Source organism: Paralichthys olivaceus, chromosome 12 (assembly GCF_024713975.1).
Source record: "Paralichthys olivaceus isolate ysfri-2021 chromosome 12, ASM2471397v2, whole genome shotgun sequence".
Lineage (NCBI taxonomy): Eukaryota > Metazoa > Chordata > Actinopteri > Pleuronectiformes > Paralichthyidae > Paralichthys > Paralichthys olivaceus.
In genome coordinates, this window is record NC_091104.1 from 23596635 (window position 1) to 23617225 (window position 20591).

The window sequence follows — 20591 nt, forward strand, 5'->3', positions numbered from 1 at the left end:
ATTGCAGGGACAATAGATATGACAGCGAGTGCAGGGAGGAGTGTGGAGGTGACTGCTCTGAGCATAATGTCAGGAAGATTAACAAGAGTCGAGCAGCAAAGTGACACCTGAGAGACATTTGGCGAGTGCAATAAGCTGCAGCGCCGCACTCCACTGCACAGCAGACAGGATGGGAGGCAAGACAATAAAGAGGAATCCACACACGTACATGAGCGTGCACGCACTCACACTGGATTCTGTTTGAAAGCTGCAAGGATCAGCATGGCTGTAATGAGAGGGAATAAAGGAGGAAGCAATATGTTTTCAACATTTCTTTTACTGATCTTTACACTTGTCACAGAACATCACATAAAATTATCCGAGCAGAACTTGCTCTTTTGTTGTTTTTAATAACAGACAATGCAGTTTTACACATTCTTGTCTCAGAAACAGATATTGCTTTGTCAAATCCTTTTATCAAAAAACAAAAAAAAAAAAAGAAACAGATAATCACAGGTTTTAGAGAGTTAAAATTAAATAGGCTGATACTCATACTCGTCCTGTTGTAGTGTCACTGATGCTTGTAGGGATGTCAGTATTGAAAAAAAAGAGACGATCCACCATGTAAATCAACTGAGACCATCCACATTACTTTTGTCTTAAGAGACATCACAAAAAGTAAAGTAAAAATGAATAAATAAAAAAGCATCACTTCTGACTGATATATTTCTCCATTTTTAACTACTTTGGTTTGTCATCAGTGTGAGGACCCTAATCTTCAGAAGTGCCAAACAAGAGGGAGGCCATCAAACAAGAAACCACTAATCAGAACGTCTCACTAATGCAGACATGTGATTGCTTATTCTTTTAATCAAGTTCAGCATTTTAGGAAATATGTTAATTTGCTCACTTGCCAGATCAATATCCGTTCCGTAAATATGAAGCTGGAGGGAGGAGACCTAGCCTTAGCTTAGCATAAAAACTGTAAACATGATGGAACAGCCAGCCTGCTTAAAAAATCCCCTTACATAGACACCTCTAAAACTCGCTAGTGAGCATGTTCTTTGTTGTTTACCTAACTTGCACAACAACAGGAGTGTTACCTGACCTAATATTTTATTATCTTCATGCTAAGCTAAGTCTCCATGCTAAGCTTTGTTAATCATCTCTAGACATTGGCTTCATAATTAGTCATGTACAGATATAAAAGGGGTCATCTAGCGCTTGGCAAGAAAGGAATTAAGCATATTTTCCAAAAAGTCAAAGACTTGTTGCTGAATGCAGCAATTTTTGAAATCAGCTACCTGTGCAACCAGGCTTTGGGTGATATATATGATGCTTACTATTGTAAGACAACATTAGGTAGATCTCTAGCCACTAGCTATTGATAAATGTTTGCATTGATCGAGAGTAGAGTGTTTCTTGCTTGATGATGAAATATTTGTTTGTCTGAATCTCTTAAATAAATGATTGGGGGGGAAAAGCAAAACCAGCAGAGGTGACATTTTATTTACATTATCTAATTATATGTTCTTATTTAAAGGAGCTATATGTAAGTCTTTGCTACCGCTACATAGCCAACATTAGCCTTAACAGCTGTTTACTTAATATTCTAGAAGAAACATTTGGGAGGTCAGCCTCAAACTTTGTTCTTTTAACTAACAAAGAGCCTCCAGGGGAAGAGAGCAATGTCAATGCTAACTCTTGTTCTGCTTCTATTTCTATCACTTCTTTAATTCTACCAAAGTTAGAATGCTGACAATTTAGCTTGGCTCGTCTCTTTCCAATAGCAAGCCACTGTAGTGGTCAGTCTGCCCTCAAGAAGCAGTGCTGCTCTGAGGTCGTATAATCTCTTTGAAAAGTAAAAAATCGCTGAAGCTCTTCGAAGACAACCACTCACTCCCAGCAAGAGAAAACTTACATATAGCACGTTTAAATCTTTGAAATCAAACCCTGTCTGATGATTTTAGATTCAAATTGTTTTAGTAAATGCTCATCGACCAAACCATAACAAGCCTTTTCTGCATAAAAACAAACGTGAATGAGGTTTTGAACAAAAGTATCTTTTCAAGGTTTTGGCAACTGACCTTGAAGGTTGGCTTTACATTTGTGCATTGTCAAGACAGGCAGTGTTAGAAAACATGCATTTTGTATTTAAAACAAACAGAACACATTTTGGGTGAGGAAATTTAGTCAGATTTAAAACTTTAACCTTTGAACAACATTTGAAAGAATCCCTGCATTTAACTACATGCCCGGTTTTAGTCAAACACATTTGGAATGCAAGAAAGCTACTTAGTAACAAGAACAATTACATTAACACAATACACATGTATCTATAAAAACACTAAGGCACTTGAAATTGTGGTTTAACATTTCCAAACAATGTTTATGATTGTTGTCTCGTAAAATAATTTGAAGAACACACTTTGTGCCCGCGCTGCAGCACAGTCACTTGCCATTGCCTGAGACAGCATCAAAATCAACAGGCACACATACTCAGGTGTAACCCGTGTTTCATAATGAAAAGAATAGCTTAAACTCAAGTTTAAAAATGCTACATCATATCTTGCAAACACACACGTACAGAAGCACACACACTATCCATATCCCTTCTTTTGATAGGCTTGTTTAGGGTCCTGAAATGACCGTTGCACCAATATAAAGCCCCATTTGAGACTTGAAGTGTTGTGCTGTGGGGCTTGAAAATGGTCTTGTAGACAGTGCAATAGCAAGCTTCACTTCACCTTTAGGATGTCAGGTCCCACCTATGTGACCTTAGCCTTTGTACTTGCTAGAGAAATGTTTCCAGTGCTAAGATAGGCCAAATATTTTTAACTTTTCATCTGACCATAACACTAGCAATATAGTTGAATTGAGCTTGTCTGTGTGTATATGAGACCTTTACAATGAAGTTGACTTGGCATTTCAATAAGGTATGTAACTCGCACCTTCATCAGTTGCGTAATCTTCAACTAATGACAGTTGTCGTCATAATTACATCTTCATTTTAACAAATGTAGAATGTGAGTTGAATCTCAGAAAGTCCAGTCATTGTCTGTGAGCCCTGCGGTGCCAGAAGCTAACCTTGTGGAGCTCTCTTTCAGAGACCCACTGACATGGTCGCATGACCTGCTCCTCTTCTTCCTCCTCCTCCTCTTCCTCGTCCTCTTCCTCCTCCTGCTCTCCCTCCTCCTCATCTTCCACTCTATCTGTCATGCAGGTGTCTTCCTCTGTCCTTGTGTGTGCATGACCAAGCAAAGTCCTGGTCCTTTTCTGACTTGATTTGTCTTTGACAACATCAACAGAGGGCCCTGGTCTTCTTTCATCATCATCTTCTTCTTCTTCTTCCTCCTCCTCTTCCCTTTCTTCTTCTTCTTCTTCTTCATTTTCCTCCTCCTCTTCAACATCTTCATCCTCATCATCATGCTCTTCCACAGCAACTGTTAGCCCTAACTTACTATGGCTAGCTAGCTGAAAAAATGAGGAGGAGTGTGGTGTGGTCGGGCAGGTAGAGAGTGCGGCATCATACATGGAGAAGGGGAGGTGGAGGTAGTGTCCTGCAGTGGCTGCCGCTGCATAGATGCAGCAGCATGTCTGGGCACAGTCAGGGCGAAGATTACCGTGTCCTCCACGGACCATTCGGAAGCGCTTACGGAAGGGTGGTCCGGCTTGGGGTGCTAGGCAAATCCGGGTGGGTACTGCTCCGTGGATTGCCTGGTTAGCTGGGTTAGTGCCGGGAGGAAGGACGCAATGGCCAGTTGCAAATGCTGGGTTTGGGGGGAAGCACCAGTCAGTGCTCTGGAGCAGGATCTCAGCTCGCAGACGGCGAAGAAGGTTGTTAACGAGAACGGAGCGACGGAGGAAGGCCTCAGGGTCGTCAATGAATCTCATCTTCTCCAAGGAGAGACGCAGCACGTGGGCACGCTCCTCCAGGACCGGTGCCACCTAAAGGATAGTATCCCATTAGATCAATCTAACCTGATCAAATAATTAATAAAATAAATATATAAAAACAGATATTGATTCAATAAGTTTACATTTTCCAGCCAATTTTAATCAGCTTCAGTATACTATGTTGTATACAATTAACTGTCTGCTAAATAATTTGAGTGTCCACAGAGTCAGAAATTCCCACAATGGAAGAACAATATAATGTATCATTGCATGAGCATGATTGACTGCTAATAATCCCATAATGTACTTATATGAATACTCTACACTTTATGTCATTGATAACATTGATAAGTGTCTGAAATCTTAAACACACACCAGAGCAAATTCCAATATTAAATAGGGGACTTTGACTGAATATTGATTTTGGACACACTGTTCACACACAACAAACAATCTTTCACATCATTTTCTAGTGATAAATGACTTTCAACAATTAGTTAAAGGTCCCATATTGTACAAAGTGAGTTGTACATGTCTTTTTTGATTAGAAAGCAGTTCTAGAAATGTTCAATCTACGGCAAACCACACACAGCCCATATTAAGCAACAGCTTTGAAATTAACTGCCTGGACTTCCATAAGGTTGTGATGTCACATCTATACAGTCAGTGCCCTAAGCATGACACACTTGTTTTTATGCCTTATTAGGATAAATGGTGTGCTCTGAAAACATAATTGTATAGTTACTTACAGTCTGGCAGTATGTCCTGAAACTGAAGGACGGCTCGTCATCATCATCAACAAACTTCCTCTTGAAGTATGCAATCCTTGACACTGAAACATGATCAGGGACTCGCCTACAGGGGGGTTCTGAAAAACAAAAAAGAAAACACAACCATAAATCCACTACACTGTGGGACTACGTTACCACAGCTTGGACATGAAATCAAACATTACTGTCTGTTTTCAAAATTTACAATTATTAGAATGCTTCAAAATTTGACGCCAATAGGTCACAGCCCAATAAATTGTAGGTATAGAATCCATGACTCATCTGAAGTCCTGTTCTTTGAATATGTATGCAACCACAGCCTGAGCTTGTTTTGCGGAACACTATCTGATTAAATCCAACTTAAATAAATGATAGAGTGAACATCAGTTTTCTTGTGCGTACCTTGAGTAAATTGCTCGTCAGAGCTGCATGGCGGGGCCGGGTTTGACAGGCAGGTCTTACTGCAACGCTCCGATTCCCATATGGGCTGATATGCGGAAAGTGGTGGGTCTCCTTCTTGGTCCAGGAAAGGATTCATGGACAAAACGAGGGTCATCTCTCTCCCTGACTTCGGTCTAGAAAGGAAAAAAGCAGTCACATCATTAATCAGCTCCATTTCCTATCATACAAATATTGATCTGTAGAACAGGATTCCACAGATGTGCCAACAGAATGATAAATTAAGGTTACTTTCATTTCATTGCTTTCTTCAAAATAAACACATTTATCTATAGTAATTCTGTACAAGTTTGTAAAATATTTCTCCACATTAAAATGATATTTCCTTAAACCTCACAAGCATTTTGTTACAATGTGGTAAACGTTAACAAGATGCTCATCTTTGATTCTGGCAAATACGTTGGTGTTTCGTGGAGGAGTAACCAGCTTCTGTGCAAGCTGCATGACGCATCTGAACAACAATAATGGAGAGCAGAAAAAATTGGCAGATGGCTGGCAACTCTGTGATATGTGACAAGTGGGACACAGATGGAGAGATGACACCCACCCACACCATGAATTCCCTATTGATTAGGAGGTAGGAGAGTTAGAGAGATGTTTGACACCAATTTGTTCACTGAAACGGATCCCACACATGGAAATGCACTGGGAAGCTGGGTCAACAGCATGATAATCTGGGAAGCAGAGGGGATGTGTGCTGTGCCAGTGCACAAAGCAAACAACTTGACAAACAAAATCCAATAGACACAATACTTGTTTGTTTTGAGTTCATGTTAATTTTGTCCGTTTTTAAATAACATGCATATTTAAAGCTATATCACCTTCTGTTTCAAATAAAAGTAATGCAGATAAAAACATGAGGCTGACACATGATTTGGCAGTGAGCAGTTCTCACCCGCCAACGGAGCTTTTTTCAATCTGAACACAGAGCCCTACTGTGAAGACGCTGAGGGGCCTAAGAGCCAAAGTCTGTCTGTGACTCTCTAAATCCACAGTGAGAAACTGTATCGTCCTTTTGATCACAGCGGAATGGCTGTCATTTGGTGCGTTGTTGTTTCCTCCCCTTCATTCAGAATGCAAAGCCAGCTGTTTGAAGCATTAGCGTCTGGACCACCTCCTCGAAGCGCCTCCTGCCCCTCCTCAACGTGCCCGCATCAATAGACGTCATCGCCCACAACCCATCTTGACAGACCAAACTGGGGCGGCACCATTTCATCCTTACCCCCGTTGGGTTGCTGATTGAAATGTCCGCTTCAATAAGCTCTGCGCTTTGCCTGGATGAATAGTTTTATTTCCATGTGCTGCTTTTCAACTGTTTTCTTTTAACAGAAACCACAGAAACATCACCCCAGACTGGGCTGCTCTTACCAAACCTATCCACCAGCAATGAGGAGCGATAGATTATAGCTTCACATTTTATATTTTTGAAGAATTTTTTGGACTTAAGATCTACAATCAACTCCAACTGCCCAGTAGTATTTATGCGTCATCAATCTGTCTATTTTGTCATTTTACACTCCATCTTGTACTCACTCATGAAAAAGAGCTAGCCTGTGATTTACCAACTTATTATAGTGAAAGGACAGTGTGGGAAGCCAGATGTCACCACTGCAATACTGACAGGTAGAACACTTTCTGTCGACCATCGGCAAGTGAAGAGACACAGCTGGTCCATCTGTTTGTATCAGAGGACTCATTAATGTCTGCACTCAAGACAACAGAGTGATTTAACAATGATAAAGACTGAAGCTTGTGGAAAGTGCAGATTACTTCACCAAGGAATTCTGTTTGAGGAAAAACTAAGAGAAGAATCCGGTTGGAGGAAGTTCTGTTTTCTTCTCACTGTCTGATAGAGCCTGCAACTCAACTACTCCAGTTTCGGTCATAATCCACTGTGTTACATCACAGATTATTCACATTTTATAGCGTGTTGTGCTAGATTCCACAGCTGAGGGCTCCCCCACCAACGACTACCAACTAGGGCCAATTATGTCACTGTTATTGAGCGCTAGTGCCATGGTTAATTAGAAACTTTGGCTTTTTTCATTTCCCCCAGAGCTACTTTTTTACCCTCAGCTATTTTCCTCTCCATCACCTCCCCTCACTGCTGCTGTTGCTGCGTTTGCTCGGGCACAAAGAAACAAGCATGCCATCACTCCCTCTGCCCTCCGCAGGGACCTCCATCTCAACAACTCCCCCTCCCTCTGTTACCGTCTCTTTCATCCCCAAGTCTCAATCTCTCTCTCTCTCACCCCCTCTGTCTCCCTTGCTGACATCCTTTCAACGGCGGTCACAGTTGACAGCTCTCTGAACCAGGGTGGTGAAGAAAAAAAACGAAACAATGAGAATACCGACGGAGCAGCTTCTCTACGTGTACGCCAATAATTCTTGTTCTTCACAGAGAAGGAGGAGGAGGGGAGGCTGTGAACAAGTGTGTGTGGGTCTGTGAAAGAGGAAGAGAGAAGAGGGTTGAAATAAAAACAAGGGTTGAGGAGAGAAAAAAATCTCCTGGGGGATATCATCCCTCTCTTTCTCTATTTCTGTCTGCAACTCGGAGAAATGTGAGACTAAGTGAGAGTGAGTGTGCGCTGTGTGTATGTATATGTTTGTGTGATTGTGTTTAACAGAGTGTGTATATTGATGGGGAAAAAGAACCTGCGAGTATGTACAAGTGTATGCAAGTGTGTGAGAGAGTGTATGCGAGGCACTGCTTCACCTCTGTTCAGTCACAGCTCCTCTGGCTTAATCCCTCTTATCTTCCCTCTCTCACAGTTTCCCCACCTCTGACTGACTCTCTATCTCGCCTTCGTTTTCATTACACCCTTTGATGACGAGAAGTTAATTGCAGTGCCAGGGCACGAGACAAACCATGGGAGGGATACAGAGGGGAAGAGAATAGGAGGAGAATGGTGAGAGGGTTGGAGCGGGGAGCCGAGGGAGGGATGGAATGAGTCAGGGAAGGAAAGATAAGTGCCTTAGGAGCCTTGTCATGAGTGGAGACAGATCGCCCGCAGGGATGATTTCTGCTGCTGTGATTGACTCACTCCCTCCAGCACTGAGATAGACAGACGCACACACACTCAGAAATGCACAGCTTGTACTGTCCTCAAATATGTTGGAGGGGAAGTCAGCTAAGGCCATAACAGTCAACCAAGGTGTTCCTGGACGAAACTACCAATGTCTGATTCTGGCTTTTCACATATACTTCAGGTGCTGTTTTATCTTTCTCAAAACAAGCTGTTATTGAAATACACAGTAGTATTTTGGGGGTAACAACATTAGCATTTAACCAAAAACATATTTTACTTTAAAAGAAAAATAGGTCCTTCTTCAAGATGAGGCAGGTCTGCAGGCATGACCTCTATGGTTGAAAATTAATCTCTGGTGGAAGTGGTGCAAAAGGCATTACAAAAACAGTAACTACAGAGAACTGCATAAATACTGTGGTCTCTACACATTGTTTACATACCCTTGCAATCTCATAAAATAGGTCCCGCAAGTCTGTGAGTTACAAGTAGTTTGAAAAGTATGACATGTTCATCTTATATTTACATCTGACTGTGATCTATGGCTGAAGCAGAGTTGCACGTACACAGGTATTAAGGTCCCTCTCACAAGCAACAGATTCCAGAATAGGGCGAAAGACAAGCACTTGTGAGAGAGAGAACTGCATTGCATGCCAGTTAGGGGTATGTGCACAAATGCAGCTGAACCTGTGAGTTTTGACTGCATGTGTGGACAGTAAGAACTTTATGGACCATAGCGTATGCAATAGCACGAGTGTGCAAGCGACAAACACAGTAAAAGAGCAAAACAAGTTAGAGACAAATTAGAATATGCAGAGGGGCTCACAGACTTGATAGTTAATGGTTTGACATGTCGAGCCTTGGCAGGGGTATGCAGAGGTTTTCAGAGCGCCCTTTTAGTGTTATTTGAAAAGTTTTTTTGTTTTAAGAGTTAATCCCATCCAGAGTGCCCTATCATAGCTTGTGCATTATTTTGTGACTTATGCATATACCAGGACTATCTAGCATCTCTGGTCAATACACAAATACCTTAAGGCTGTCCTTTTTACCAAAAATTGTAAAGAATTTGAGATGACACAAAGAATACACTCAAACAAATTCTCCATGCACGCAGTCAGACGAGGTTGAACACTTAATGTTTCTGTGTTCGTTTGTGGTGCCTCCTCCGTTGCTGCTAACAGGTGAGCCCACACATTTGTTGTTGGTGACGGTTAGGCAGTTGCATAGTACAAAGATGACGAACAGGATTACCCTTTTCTGTTATTTTCTGCGACGTATAACCCATAACACGTTGTGACGTCCACTCATAATGGCTTTGCTTTCTAGCATCCTCCATTTTCATAGCAAAAGAATGCATGTTACTGGTTTATGTTCCTGATGGGTCAAGGGGGCATACAATAGGTCAAGCTGATAGTGAGTGACCTCTGCTGGATCACGAAGCAAAGTACTTCAGATGGTGTGGTGCTCCTTTATTAGGTTTAATTGGAGTTCAGATCAGTCATCAAATATGAACCCCCACCTTCGAATTTAGGGTGAGGAGGATGCTAATATTTTGTTTAAAACCTGTTAGCTTGAGCCTCAGTCTGTTAGCATGATATTGTGTATGTCGCGATGAAGTGAATGGGTTTATTTCAGCATATGAATTTTGAAATGGTTAAAAGACATCTGGAAATATTAAAAAGCCAGCAAGACAGTGTTTTCAACCAACTCATGTCATTAACTTTAGCTTCATAAGCTTACTAACTACGGCTAATAAAATCTGCCATTGACACTGCAGTTTCAGACTGCAAAATCCCTGTCTGAACTCAAGGACCTATTGTTTCATATTATAATGACATCTGTTATTGTTTTCATTACAACTAGTCAGAGCTGATACCTGATGGTGCTCAAGTGTTCCTGGTAACTTTCACCTCTCTCTCCCCCTCCTCTCCCTCCCCACTATCTCTCTCTCGTCTCTCCCCTCTTTCCCACCCATCTCCCCTCTCCTCCCCTCCTCACCGGTCGAGGCAGATGACCGGCCCCATTGAGTCTGGTTCTATTGGTTTCTCTCTGTTAATGAGGGAGTTTTTTTCTCTCCACAGTCGCCAAAGTGCTGCTCATTGTGGGAACTGTTGGGTTTCTCTATATTAAATACGATTTTAAGGTCTTGACTGACATATACAATGATATCAACATGTCTGCTATAAGCAGCTAATATCAGCTTATATACTGGCCTAGCAGATTTATTGGTCAAGCTACGGAAAAAACTGTGACTGTAAAACTTGTGATGTGATAGAATCGTGTGTCCTATGAGTAAAGTACAAAAATACACAAATAAAAACATAAAATGTACAAATAACACAATAAATATGTGGGAGCTTTAGGTGTATCTGCCTGTCATCTTCATTCTGTCATCTGTAGCTTTTTATGAGTATTTGCAACTTCAACCTACTTCAACCACACATTTAATAAAAAACACTGAAAAGACAAACTGGTATTCGGGCCAAACTTGGGAGAAGATTTAATTTTGTGCAGATATTCTGGGGGAGTACGAAATGTCTCTAATAAACTTTGTGCTCTCTCAAAGTATTTTTCTCTGCGGCCTCAATATTGCTAATCGATCCAGCATGTGTATGTCAGAGTGTTTGCTGTATCACTCTGCATGTGTGTGTGTGTGTGTGTGTGTGTGTCTGTGTAAAGTGTTTACTCCCTGTTCTTTTGGCCAGGTGTTTAGTAAGTGTTTCCGAGCCTTAGGGACCAGATAGCGGTGAAAGGAGTTCATGTCTTTGGTTTTCACATCAAAATAGATTCCAGACAGCCCGAGAGGGTCTCTGCAGCACAACCAAGCAGCATGCTCTGTGTCACAACTGAACAACTGCACGGAATCAGGAAGATAAATGGTAGAACAGGGAATTGTGTGGGTGTGAGCGTGAGCGTGTTGGTGAGATTTTGTTCTGCCATTTACCATTAGCATCAATGATTGACACTCCCAGTTCATCAAGATCACAAATCAAATAAAGACGAACAATGTATATACGCACACTGATATGTATTTATTAGAGGTGTAAAAGTACATGTATCTGAACTGAAAATGTTCAGTACAGGCCTTTCGTTTCTGTGTGCACATATCCGATGGCAGTTAGCTGGGCACATCGAACTTGAAGCTGCATCACCAGAGTGATGTCCCCACTAACATTAGTGGCACAAGGAAAAAACGAGTTTGTGCAAACCCAGCTCCCCATGGCATTTAAGCAGCAAATAATTCAGACTGTGTCAAAGCAGTAACAAACACCATCAGTGTTTTTATTACAGCAGGTATGCGATCGTTCTCTGTTGGTGAGAACGAAGATTTCAAACACATGCTGAAAGTAATTGAGCCCCATTATGAAGTTCCTTCTTGTCTGCATTTCAGCCAGCAAGTCATACAAGCCCTTCATAAACCTCTACACCCCTAGTATTTATGATAACTGTTGTAGCATTTCAGAAAAGAAATCACATGGCTCATTTGCCACAACTATGTGTTTCTGGGCAAAATTATAGTAACAGCCTATATTCAGCAAACTGTGCCTTAAAATGAGCAGTACAGAGACAGAACTTCCACAACATTGTGATCTCACAACTATACAGTCTCCACCTTTAGCCATGCTTCTAGTGAGACTCAGACACACCATCAAACCTTTGTTATTTTAACTGTTAACAAACAAAACCCAGCTGCCATTCCATCACTGACCTGACAAGCTACAAGACAGAAAATGTTGCGTAAACACTGCACTGCACATTGTCAGATTTCAGGAACTGGGCCATCTCCAAATAATCTAGCCAGTATGGTTTTGTGTAATGGTGCAAACTAAGAGAAGAGCAAGAATCAACAAGTAAACACCAATCAAATATGACCTACTGTACAGTAGTACATTAAATTATGTTATCTGTGGTTGACTTGGCTGCACTTCACCCAGAGGACAGTTGGCCAATCATAAAGACAGAGGCTCAAAGATCGACATAAAACACCAATTTCTTCCCAGAGCTCCAGAGAGAAGCATGAGGGAGATGTAAAACTATACTGACATTAAAACCCACAAATATATCTCCTAATAGATTTTAAAACTTCCAGAAAATTTCCTCAAAGAAAAACACTGTAAGATTGTATTTTGAACTGTGTTCTAAACCTAAGAGATTATTTAACTGGTGAAAGACAGTTAACATGGAATGGCCAGTTCTAAGAAGCAAATTGGCAAGAAAGTCAACTGAAATGTATTCCATATGTATACAGCACTGGGAAGGGCGTCAACAGTAACCTTGTGAGTGTGTACAAAGTGAGAAAAATCCTTTCACATGCTACTCTTGACAAGGTCTTTTGTCAGAGACAGCACTTGTGCATGTCAGTGTGTATCCCTGTATAGCAATGACAGTTGTGTGGTGGACCAAATCTGAGTGATGCATCTATGCAGTGAGAAAAAAACTGCAAGTGGGCGTTGCCTTGAAAGAGCTGCCTGTGGTTTACGTTGACAGGAGATTCAACAGTGAGCTTCCTTAGAGCTCTGTGATGTTACGATGGGCACTTCGATTCTCACAGGAAGAGGGAAAACTTGAGTACTGGCACCGTCTTCCCTGCATTTCATCTGTTGTTTGATGCCTGCTGCTTATGCTTACATTCAAGTGACTGTTGGAGTGTTTTTGACAGGGACAGGACCACTGAAATGTGTCACATGTGGAATACCTGTTGTATCTTTATGGTCACCTGTATCCCACTGATGCTTAGCCTTGTAAATTCTCTTTTCTTTGTTGTATAATTTGCACACATGGAGATGGGAAAATTGCAAATATTGGTGCTATTGCAAGAGTTTCACTGAAATTCCAAGTATCTAGAAATTTAATGCTTTTTAAGACCTTGATAAATGTAATGTATTTAAAAACATGTTCTTTGATAGAGAAGATAATTTATTTAAACCTATTAATAAGCTTAATAAGATATCAGAATAATAACATTGAGTAGGAGATATTTTCTGTTTTCTTAAGTCTTTAACAGTTGTTAATTTAGCTTTTGGTTTTGTTTCATAGAACTAGTTAGATTATGTTACATACATGTTTGATTATTCCTTTAGAATATTAATAATAAAAGATCAATAGTCATATTGTTTTAGTTATTTTTGGTAGTTTATGTTTTGATTTGAATATACTGAGCACCCGGTGATATTATACATATGGTAAGGTGGGCATAGGCACCTGGACAGTTGTTTTTTACCAGGGCAAGAAAGACAGCAGGTGCCGTTTGTTTGCAAAAATGGAAAAATGAACCAAACAGAAAGTGACGCCTGCCTGGACAATGGACTTATTCCCTGCGAAAGAGTTTTACTATTTTGCTTTTTCTAATCAAGTTTGAGGACAAATCACTATCATAATAACATGACAATTTCCCCATTAGTCTTATATGCACTGCCTGCAATTTTAATACTTTGCAGCAAATTTAAAACAATTTAATTTGAGACTTTTAAAGGAGCCGCAGGAAACCTGCAGGTCACTAAACCAGTTTTGGCCACACTCATGAAACACACATTATATTTTACCACCACATTTTTACCATTTTTACATTGTTTTACTGGCATTCTTGAATGAAGTCATCTTGTTGCACCCTCATCTTCTGCCATGGTTTAATGACACCCAACTGGTGAATTAGCGCTACCAGCTGTAAGATTTTTTATATATTTTTGTCACAACAGAGGATGGAAGCATTATTTGCATTTTCATCAAATTATGTTAAAATCTGGGCGATGATTGGATGGATACTGCTGAATGTCATGTTCAAGATAAATAGGCCCAATTGAAAATCCTCAATCCGTATTGTATAATATACATAATGTATGTATTGTTGTAAATGTATTATTCATGACGACTGATTTGTTTTATATTTAGTAATATTCTCTATTTACTTATATATTTTGTGTAATTCATGAAAAATATATAGTTTACATTCAGTGTTTCATTTGTAATAGGGCTGTCTTCACACAATTCCACCACCTGAGATCCACAATTACTACAAGAGACACAGCACTGTAGCATCTTCAAAATAGCAGAGCTTGGACCCAGAGACAGATATCACAGATGTCACAACTTAAGAACCAAATGGCCACATTTCCTCTTGACCTATCAGTAAAGTTAGCCACTATCGTTAATTTGTTTGGCTACACCCAAGCAAAGCCATCCTGAGTGGAAAACCACACCAAAGCATCTGAGAAGCAGCGAGTGGAAGAGTTTTATAGTGTAAATGGCAAAGTAATAAACAAAGCTCAAACTGTTTGTTGTAATTTGAATTGTATTAAAATTAATTTGTGTGTGTCTGACAAGCCATAATATGTTATGAATGTTTTTATTGCTCTGAAATCTGGATAATATACATCTACTTTCTGTCTCCCTCTTCTCTTTTCACTGACGCACACAATATTATAAATAACTGAAACTAGAAACTATCCACCGTAAGGTAAAAAAAACAAGGCAGAAAGTGGACTAACGACTAATCCACTGAAGGAGATGTTGATCACCATAATGCAGCTGAGAGCGCTAAGCCAAGATACAGCCCACTTATTCTCAATATGGAGAAGCTTCACTCCATCAATATGGCGGTTGGCATGGTGGTGGAGAGTGTGAAAGTGCTGGCATCAAAAAAGTGAGGCACACAGCAAGACAGAACAGATAGAGAATAGATAATTAGGTTTCATGACATCAAGTTCTCCTTCAGAGTAGCAACCACAAGGCGCTGCACTGTACGCCATGAATCAAAATTGAGACACACATAGCGAGCGATTAGCCCCCTGCTGGTGGAGTGGACCACCGTCACACAGAAACACTGAGAATAGCCACACTGGGCAAATTAGACTGAGAAGTTGAAGATTCATTGCAGAGGCATGCTCCAAAAAGTAAATAAACAAATGCCAAAACAACCACAGGGCACTGGAAACCTCCAAGGTCTTTTTCTTATCATACTTATGTTATTAGATCCTTGCAAAGAATTTTTGATGTTTTTTATTGGTTTGTTTTTACTAATCCATCATCCTATTTTGAACAATTCCATGAAAATGTACCAACCAATAAAATGTCAAGTGTAGTTCGTTGTGTGTGTATTGGCTATAAGTCTTTGAGTGAGAGTTCCATACAGGCAGTTACTTTAACAGGGTTAATGCACTTCTGGCTTCCATGGCTTACACCGTCATAACATTGGTTTGCTTAAAGGAAAGAAATGGCACCTTAACGGAGCACGAGTCCAGCAGATCTATGGTCAACATGGAGCAGCAAGATCTAGGATCTCAGTGAAGTATTATTTTCATCATGGGAACACTGTTGCTATCAATGATAAAAACAAATTTTCTCCACCCTGTTTATTTTTCCCCCTGAATTTTATGGGAACCGTACCAACAAGCAAAAGTTACCAGCAGTAAGGCGAGGGAGGTCGATTCATCATCACTACACCTGATATTCTATTGGTTGGGGAATTTTTATAGATTTGTTGCACAAAATGCCAAGCGCAGAAGAAAATCGTCAAGAGAGCAGACGTTTCATGTGCAAAAAGGCAGAATGAGGGTGAGGAGAGGAGCTGGACTGCAAATGCTCTGTATTTATAGAGCGCTTTTCTAGTCTTGATGACCACTTAAAGTGGCTGTTTACACAGGTTATTGCCATTCATACAGTGGATCTATGGGCAACACTGTTTTCTATGAGGGGCAATTCAAGGTATTTGAGTGCCATTGCAGGGTTTTGAGTGAAAGCAGTAGACAATCTGAACAAGAAATTGACCTGTCCTGCTCTCAAACTGAAAGACCACACTCTTGATTAAAGATAGAGAAAACCTCCAAATTTCATGTGCCTTGAGTAAGCCTTGTGAAGCCTCATTCAGATTACTGTTAAACAAGCTGGCTCCCAACACTTCTTTAGTCGTTGAGCGAAAGCCACACTTACCTCCTTGTGCACACATCAATGTCGCTATTAATTATGTTAGCAAACATCTATGCAAACCTTGACGTCAATGCATGTCAAAACATGTTTCAGAACAATTCTTGTCTGGTTTTGGGTTTGTCCTAAGGAGTCTGATGTTGGACAAAAAGAACAGTCTGCCAAGCAGCAGCCCCCTCTGACATTCCACTCTCCTGCTGTGTTATATTGATATTGTCTTCTTTTTTTATTTGGTTGCATCTCAGATTGTGTTTGTGCCAGCTTGCAGCCTGTCTGGAGGCATCAGTGCAGTGTGCAAATGGTGGTGGGGCCGTCTTGGCCGCGGTGGCGTGACTAAGCTGGGTTCAGGGCCCTCAGGGTTTCAGAGTTTGCTGAGTGGTGACACATGTGTTGTGACAGGGCAACTGCACGGAGCTGCATTATGGTCTATCTGTGGATGGCTTGTTGTAGCTGTGAGGGTTAACGGGTCGACGCGGTGTGGGTACGCTAGTGCCAAGCTCCCAGAGGTGGATGCAGCACATTAAAAACTGACATGGGCATCAGCATGGGCTTATTAAAAAAAACATTGATATTACAGTAACCTTGAATAATCTCTTTTAGCATTTTTAAAGCTTGATTCTAATGATTGGAGTTTATATTGTGATGCTTTTTGACCAGAGAACTGAGGTTGTACAAATTGCATTACACTCGTCTAAATAAATCAACATTCCTGTGCAGATCTCAGTATATTACAGACACATTTAAGAATAGTAGTGAGAGGATGGCTAGAGAAAAAAAAAAAAAATATATATATTCTCTTGCAGGATGGATCTTCAGGTGTTAACACAGATTTTTCAGTGTAGGTGAAGTCATAAGGCCTTTGCTATAAATAAAGGTCATGTCACACCTTCCTCTATTTTTACACTTGTGCACAAACAAATGTGTGCGCTCCTTCCCTCTCAAGTTGTCCACCTTAGTTGTGAGTCTTTCTGGAGCACAAAGGCGTATTTCATGGTAGGGAAGCTGTGCCTTAGGGGAAGAAAGAAGTCTGGGGCTACACCCTGCAGTCCCCTCTCTCTCTCTCACACACACACACGCGCGCACTCACACACACAAAAGCAGCTCAACTTGTCTTGGCTGAAACCTTTTACACAAAACAGAGCAGCAAGGGAGAGAGCGAGGGACAAAGGGAATGAGATGTGAAGCCAGCCAGCTATCATCACCACTGACTGTACTGCAATATGCATTATCCTCCGCACTTCCAAACATCCCCTGCACCTGCTTTATTCTGCCTTTTTGGCAACTGACAAACCATTAGAGGTGTGCATGTCTATGAGTAACACACTTCATGTGCTGCTAATTTTATGCCTGGCACTGCGTCTCCTAAAAGGCACCCTTTAAAAATGCATTGAATCCTCCATCAGCATACACTACGTGTCTGCTGCTAAGAGCTGTGTTTTGAAATGCTGTTCCAGATGTGAGACTCTGCGCCCCGCTGAGAGAGATGAATGTCTAGGGGGGCTGCAGGCTACCTACAGGTTCACATCCTTAATGAGCAGAAGAGTCTGCTGAGAGCAAGATATGATTGATAGCGCAACGACAGAAGTGGAAGTGGGGGAATCGCAGAGAAGGCTTTTGATAAAGGCGATGGGATGGAGGGGCTTTGGCAGGCTGGGAAAGAGAGGGAATCTGGCATCGGACGACTTGCGCAAGCTAGATGCCAGGAACCCGTCCACCGTGCTGCAAAAGCCAGAGAGCTTCCTCTTGTCAGAACCCCTCCTCTCTGGTCTGCGAGTTCAATCCAAGCTGGATGCTCTTCACTGTTGCATGCCTCAATATATTCCACATAACACACTTTTCCCCTCAGAGGGAAACAAATAGCAAAGGTGGAATTCCTGGCAAGTGACTCCGGATGTTGTTGGCAGTGAGCGAGGTGAGGCGCATCCAACCATATTAAATACCAACTGCACTAGAAGCATTTCTTCTTACCAAACAGACATTTAAAGAGGATTATAAGCAAAATGTGCATTTCTATTTATTAACAAGACATGTTGGATTCTTTTTTTAAATCCTTTCTGGGGCCAACAGTGTTAATTTTCAATATGAGTGGAGTCGATGATTGTGACGGTAAGTCCAAGAAAGCACAGGAATGTTATGAAGATTACAACAGAAGCTCAGAATTCAGCGCCTTACGTTCAGGAGGCAGCGGTGATACAGTCAACCCCCACTTCAGGATTTCGCAGTCCCCGCAGAATAATGAAGTGAGGCTGGGTGGATGCCAGGAGGGTGGCTGCTTATGTCAGCCTGCATAATGTGCTCCGACCAGGGTCTCTTGTCATGTCACACTTGTGATGCATTGACTCCTGCGATCCTCATTAATCCTCCAGTGTCAGAGCTAATCAGCCTGGTACAGTTTCATCCAACAGTTCACAGGACATAATGTACATGAGCCACTTTAACCTCGACCAGACAAGTGAGCTAAATCAACTGAATTACACCCAACACATGGACTGTCAATCCCCCCTGACTGTGTTGAACGTGCTCAAGTTTTTTTTTTTTTTTTATTGCCATAGTTCACTTGACTTACAGAGAACTACCGTGGACAAATGACATTAAAAACAGGGTAAATCATGGCTCCCTCTGAGCTTCAGCCAAGGGAAAGTCAGTGTGGGTGGCAACAAGGGATGTGCAGAGGGTTCTGAGACTCCAGATGCGCCGCGAGCTCATCATTACACCGTGCAGACAAAGACACGTAACCTGGAAGCCATGCACGGTGGCTCGTGTCGGTGGGCTAACTTCTCCCCTCACATACTTTTAGCGAAGCGGACACACACACACACACACAAACACACACACACGCGTTAGCTGCAGGGACGCTAGCTTACCTGTCTGGAATTGGTTTGACGTCGTCCTCGGCTCCACACTTGCTTTGTGGTGACGACTGAAATCCAAGGTGCGCTGGGGAGAAAATGTAGAAACTCCCTCTGTGGACGAAAACACGAGCGCGTCCTCCTCCGGCTCGTTCTGCTAAATTTAGCGCAGCGCAGCAGACACGCCAACCTTGAACGCTACTTACGTAATTACGACTTAATTATCGACCGAGCACTTATCGCGAAGCGCGCGCGTTTCTCCCGCGCGAAGCATCCCCGCGCGCTGGCCACTGATCGTTTGTTTGTTTGTTTGTTTGTTTGCTTGCTTGTTTATTTGTTCGCCTGCTTGCTTGTTGTCCTCAGGTGAGCTGCGGCGGTGTCGGCTGTCTGCAGGTCCGGCTCCATCTGCGGTGATCTCCCGGGCGGAAGGTCCCGAGCAGCTCACGTCGTCACGGCAGAGCTGACACCTCGCGTGTGCGTGCGTGCGATCGTGCGTGCGTGGCGGAGAAAACAACACCAGCGTCGCAGATCCATTCCCTCCAGTCAAACTACTGCTGACGGGTTCACGCTCCGCTCGGAATTTACACCACTCTCTTGGTCACCCGGCTTAGATGGAGCAGGCTGTTACTGCAGCAGCTTCAGGATCACCGCTGCTGTTCAGTATGTTTCTGGATACAACCGACAATAGTTTCCTGTCATTTATCATTCAGCGATTATAGCCTATTTTGTTAACCCTACATTTATTCTAGATATGTCAAAGAGAATGCAATCTAAAATCCAACACAATATGCACTTACTAAGAATTTACTAAGTATTAAAATATGCTGCTAATTGTTTTGACTTAAACATGCATTATGTGATTAATCAATCAATCTGAAAGAGGGCTGCAACCAACAGGTTTATATTATATTTCAATTTTTTGGGGTTAATAGACAAAAGGTTAAACTGTCTTTGGTTTGTTAAAGGTTCTATGAAACACTTGCATTGTCAGTGATGAACCAGGCGTCATAGGTGTTTCATGTTTTAACATCGGCCCTGACCTGTGTCTACTTCCCACTCAGAGTGGTCCTTCCACCTGTTCCTCTGGCAGTCAGATACGTTGCTTGATTTCTTTCCTGAGCTTGGCTAACTAACTGCAATGTCTTTGGCTGATCAACCAGCAGCTGCCTATCCCTGGGTCTTTGGCTGAGTTGTCACCCCTGCTCGCACGAAGGTGATCTCATGCTAAGTTGGGTGCTACTTCTTGCTTATTGCTCTGATCATTACTTCAAAACTGCCCAAACTTTAATTGACAAGAATGGCCATGTAGTGGCCAAGTGTTTACTATTTTCTGTCAATCAACTAGAAGCCAAAGTTAATATGGAGCCTGTGTTTGTGCTGCAGATATTATATTATAACTTCCAGGTAAGGGGGACTAGGGTGTGGTTTCTCTTTTTTTTCACCTTTTCACCAAAGATGAGAGATGAGCTACGGTATTTTCTGTTGACCATCACACTTTGCTTTAAGAAAATGCATCTTGGACTCATGGACCCTTTTTGAACTGCAACTATTTCTTTTTTAATGGAAAGTAGTTGCTACTCAACCAGTCAAATAATTGAAAACAGTTAAGTCTACTCATTTTTCTCCTAATGTCAACAAAGCATTTCAGCTCTAATTATGATTAATATCAGTAAACTGTCATGTAATGAATT

The 20591-nt window shown here is 41.7% G+C and overlaps 1 protein-coding gene across 1 annotated transcript; it reads right to left on the bottom strand.

Moving 5' to 3' along the window:
- Window positions 1-298: 298 nt before the first annotated feature.
- On the bottom strand, window positions 299-19701 carry sertad4 (SERTA domain containing 4). Its single transcript, XM_020085262.2, has 4 exons — window positions 18916-19701; window positions 5049-5221; window positions 4626-4744; window positions 299-3927 (listed from the first exon to the last, which is right to left on the bottom strand). Exons 2-4 carry the CDS (start codon window positions 5200-5202, stop codon window positions 3031-3033), a joined length of 1170 nt encoding a protein of 389 aa, XP_019940821.1. The 5' UTR covers window positions 5203-5221; window positions 18916-19701; the 3' UTR covers window positions 299-3030.
- Between the last annotated feature and the right edge of the window lie 890 nt (window positions 19702-20591).

Excerpts from the sequence above, each read along its gene's own strand:
- sertad4 (XM_020085262.2), bottom strand. The coding sequence starts at position 5,202 with ATGACCCTCGTTTTGTCCATGAATCCTTTCCTGGACCAAGAAGGAGAC. Across the intron at positions 4,745-5,048 it reads TGACGAGCAATTTACTCAAG|AACCCCCCTGTAGGCGAGTC; the intron begins GTACGCACAAGA and ends TTTGTTTTTCAG. Across the intron at positions 3,928-4,625 it reads TCAGGACATACTGCCAGACT|GTGGCACCGGTCCTGGAGGA; the intron begins GTAAGTAACTAT and ends ACTATCCTTTAG.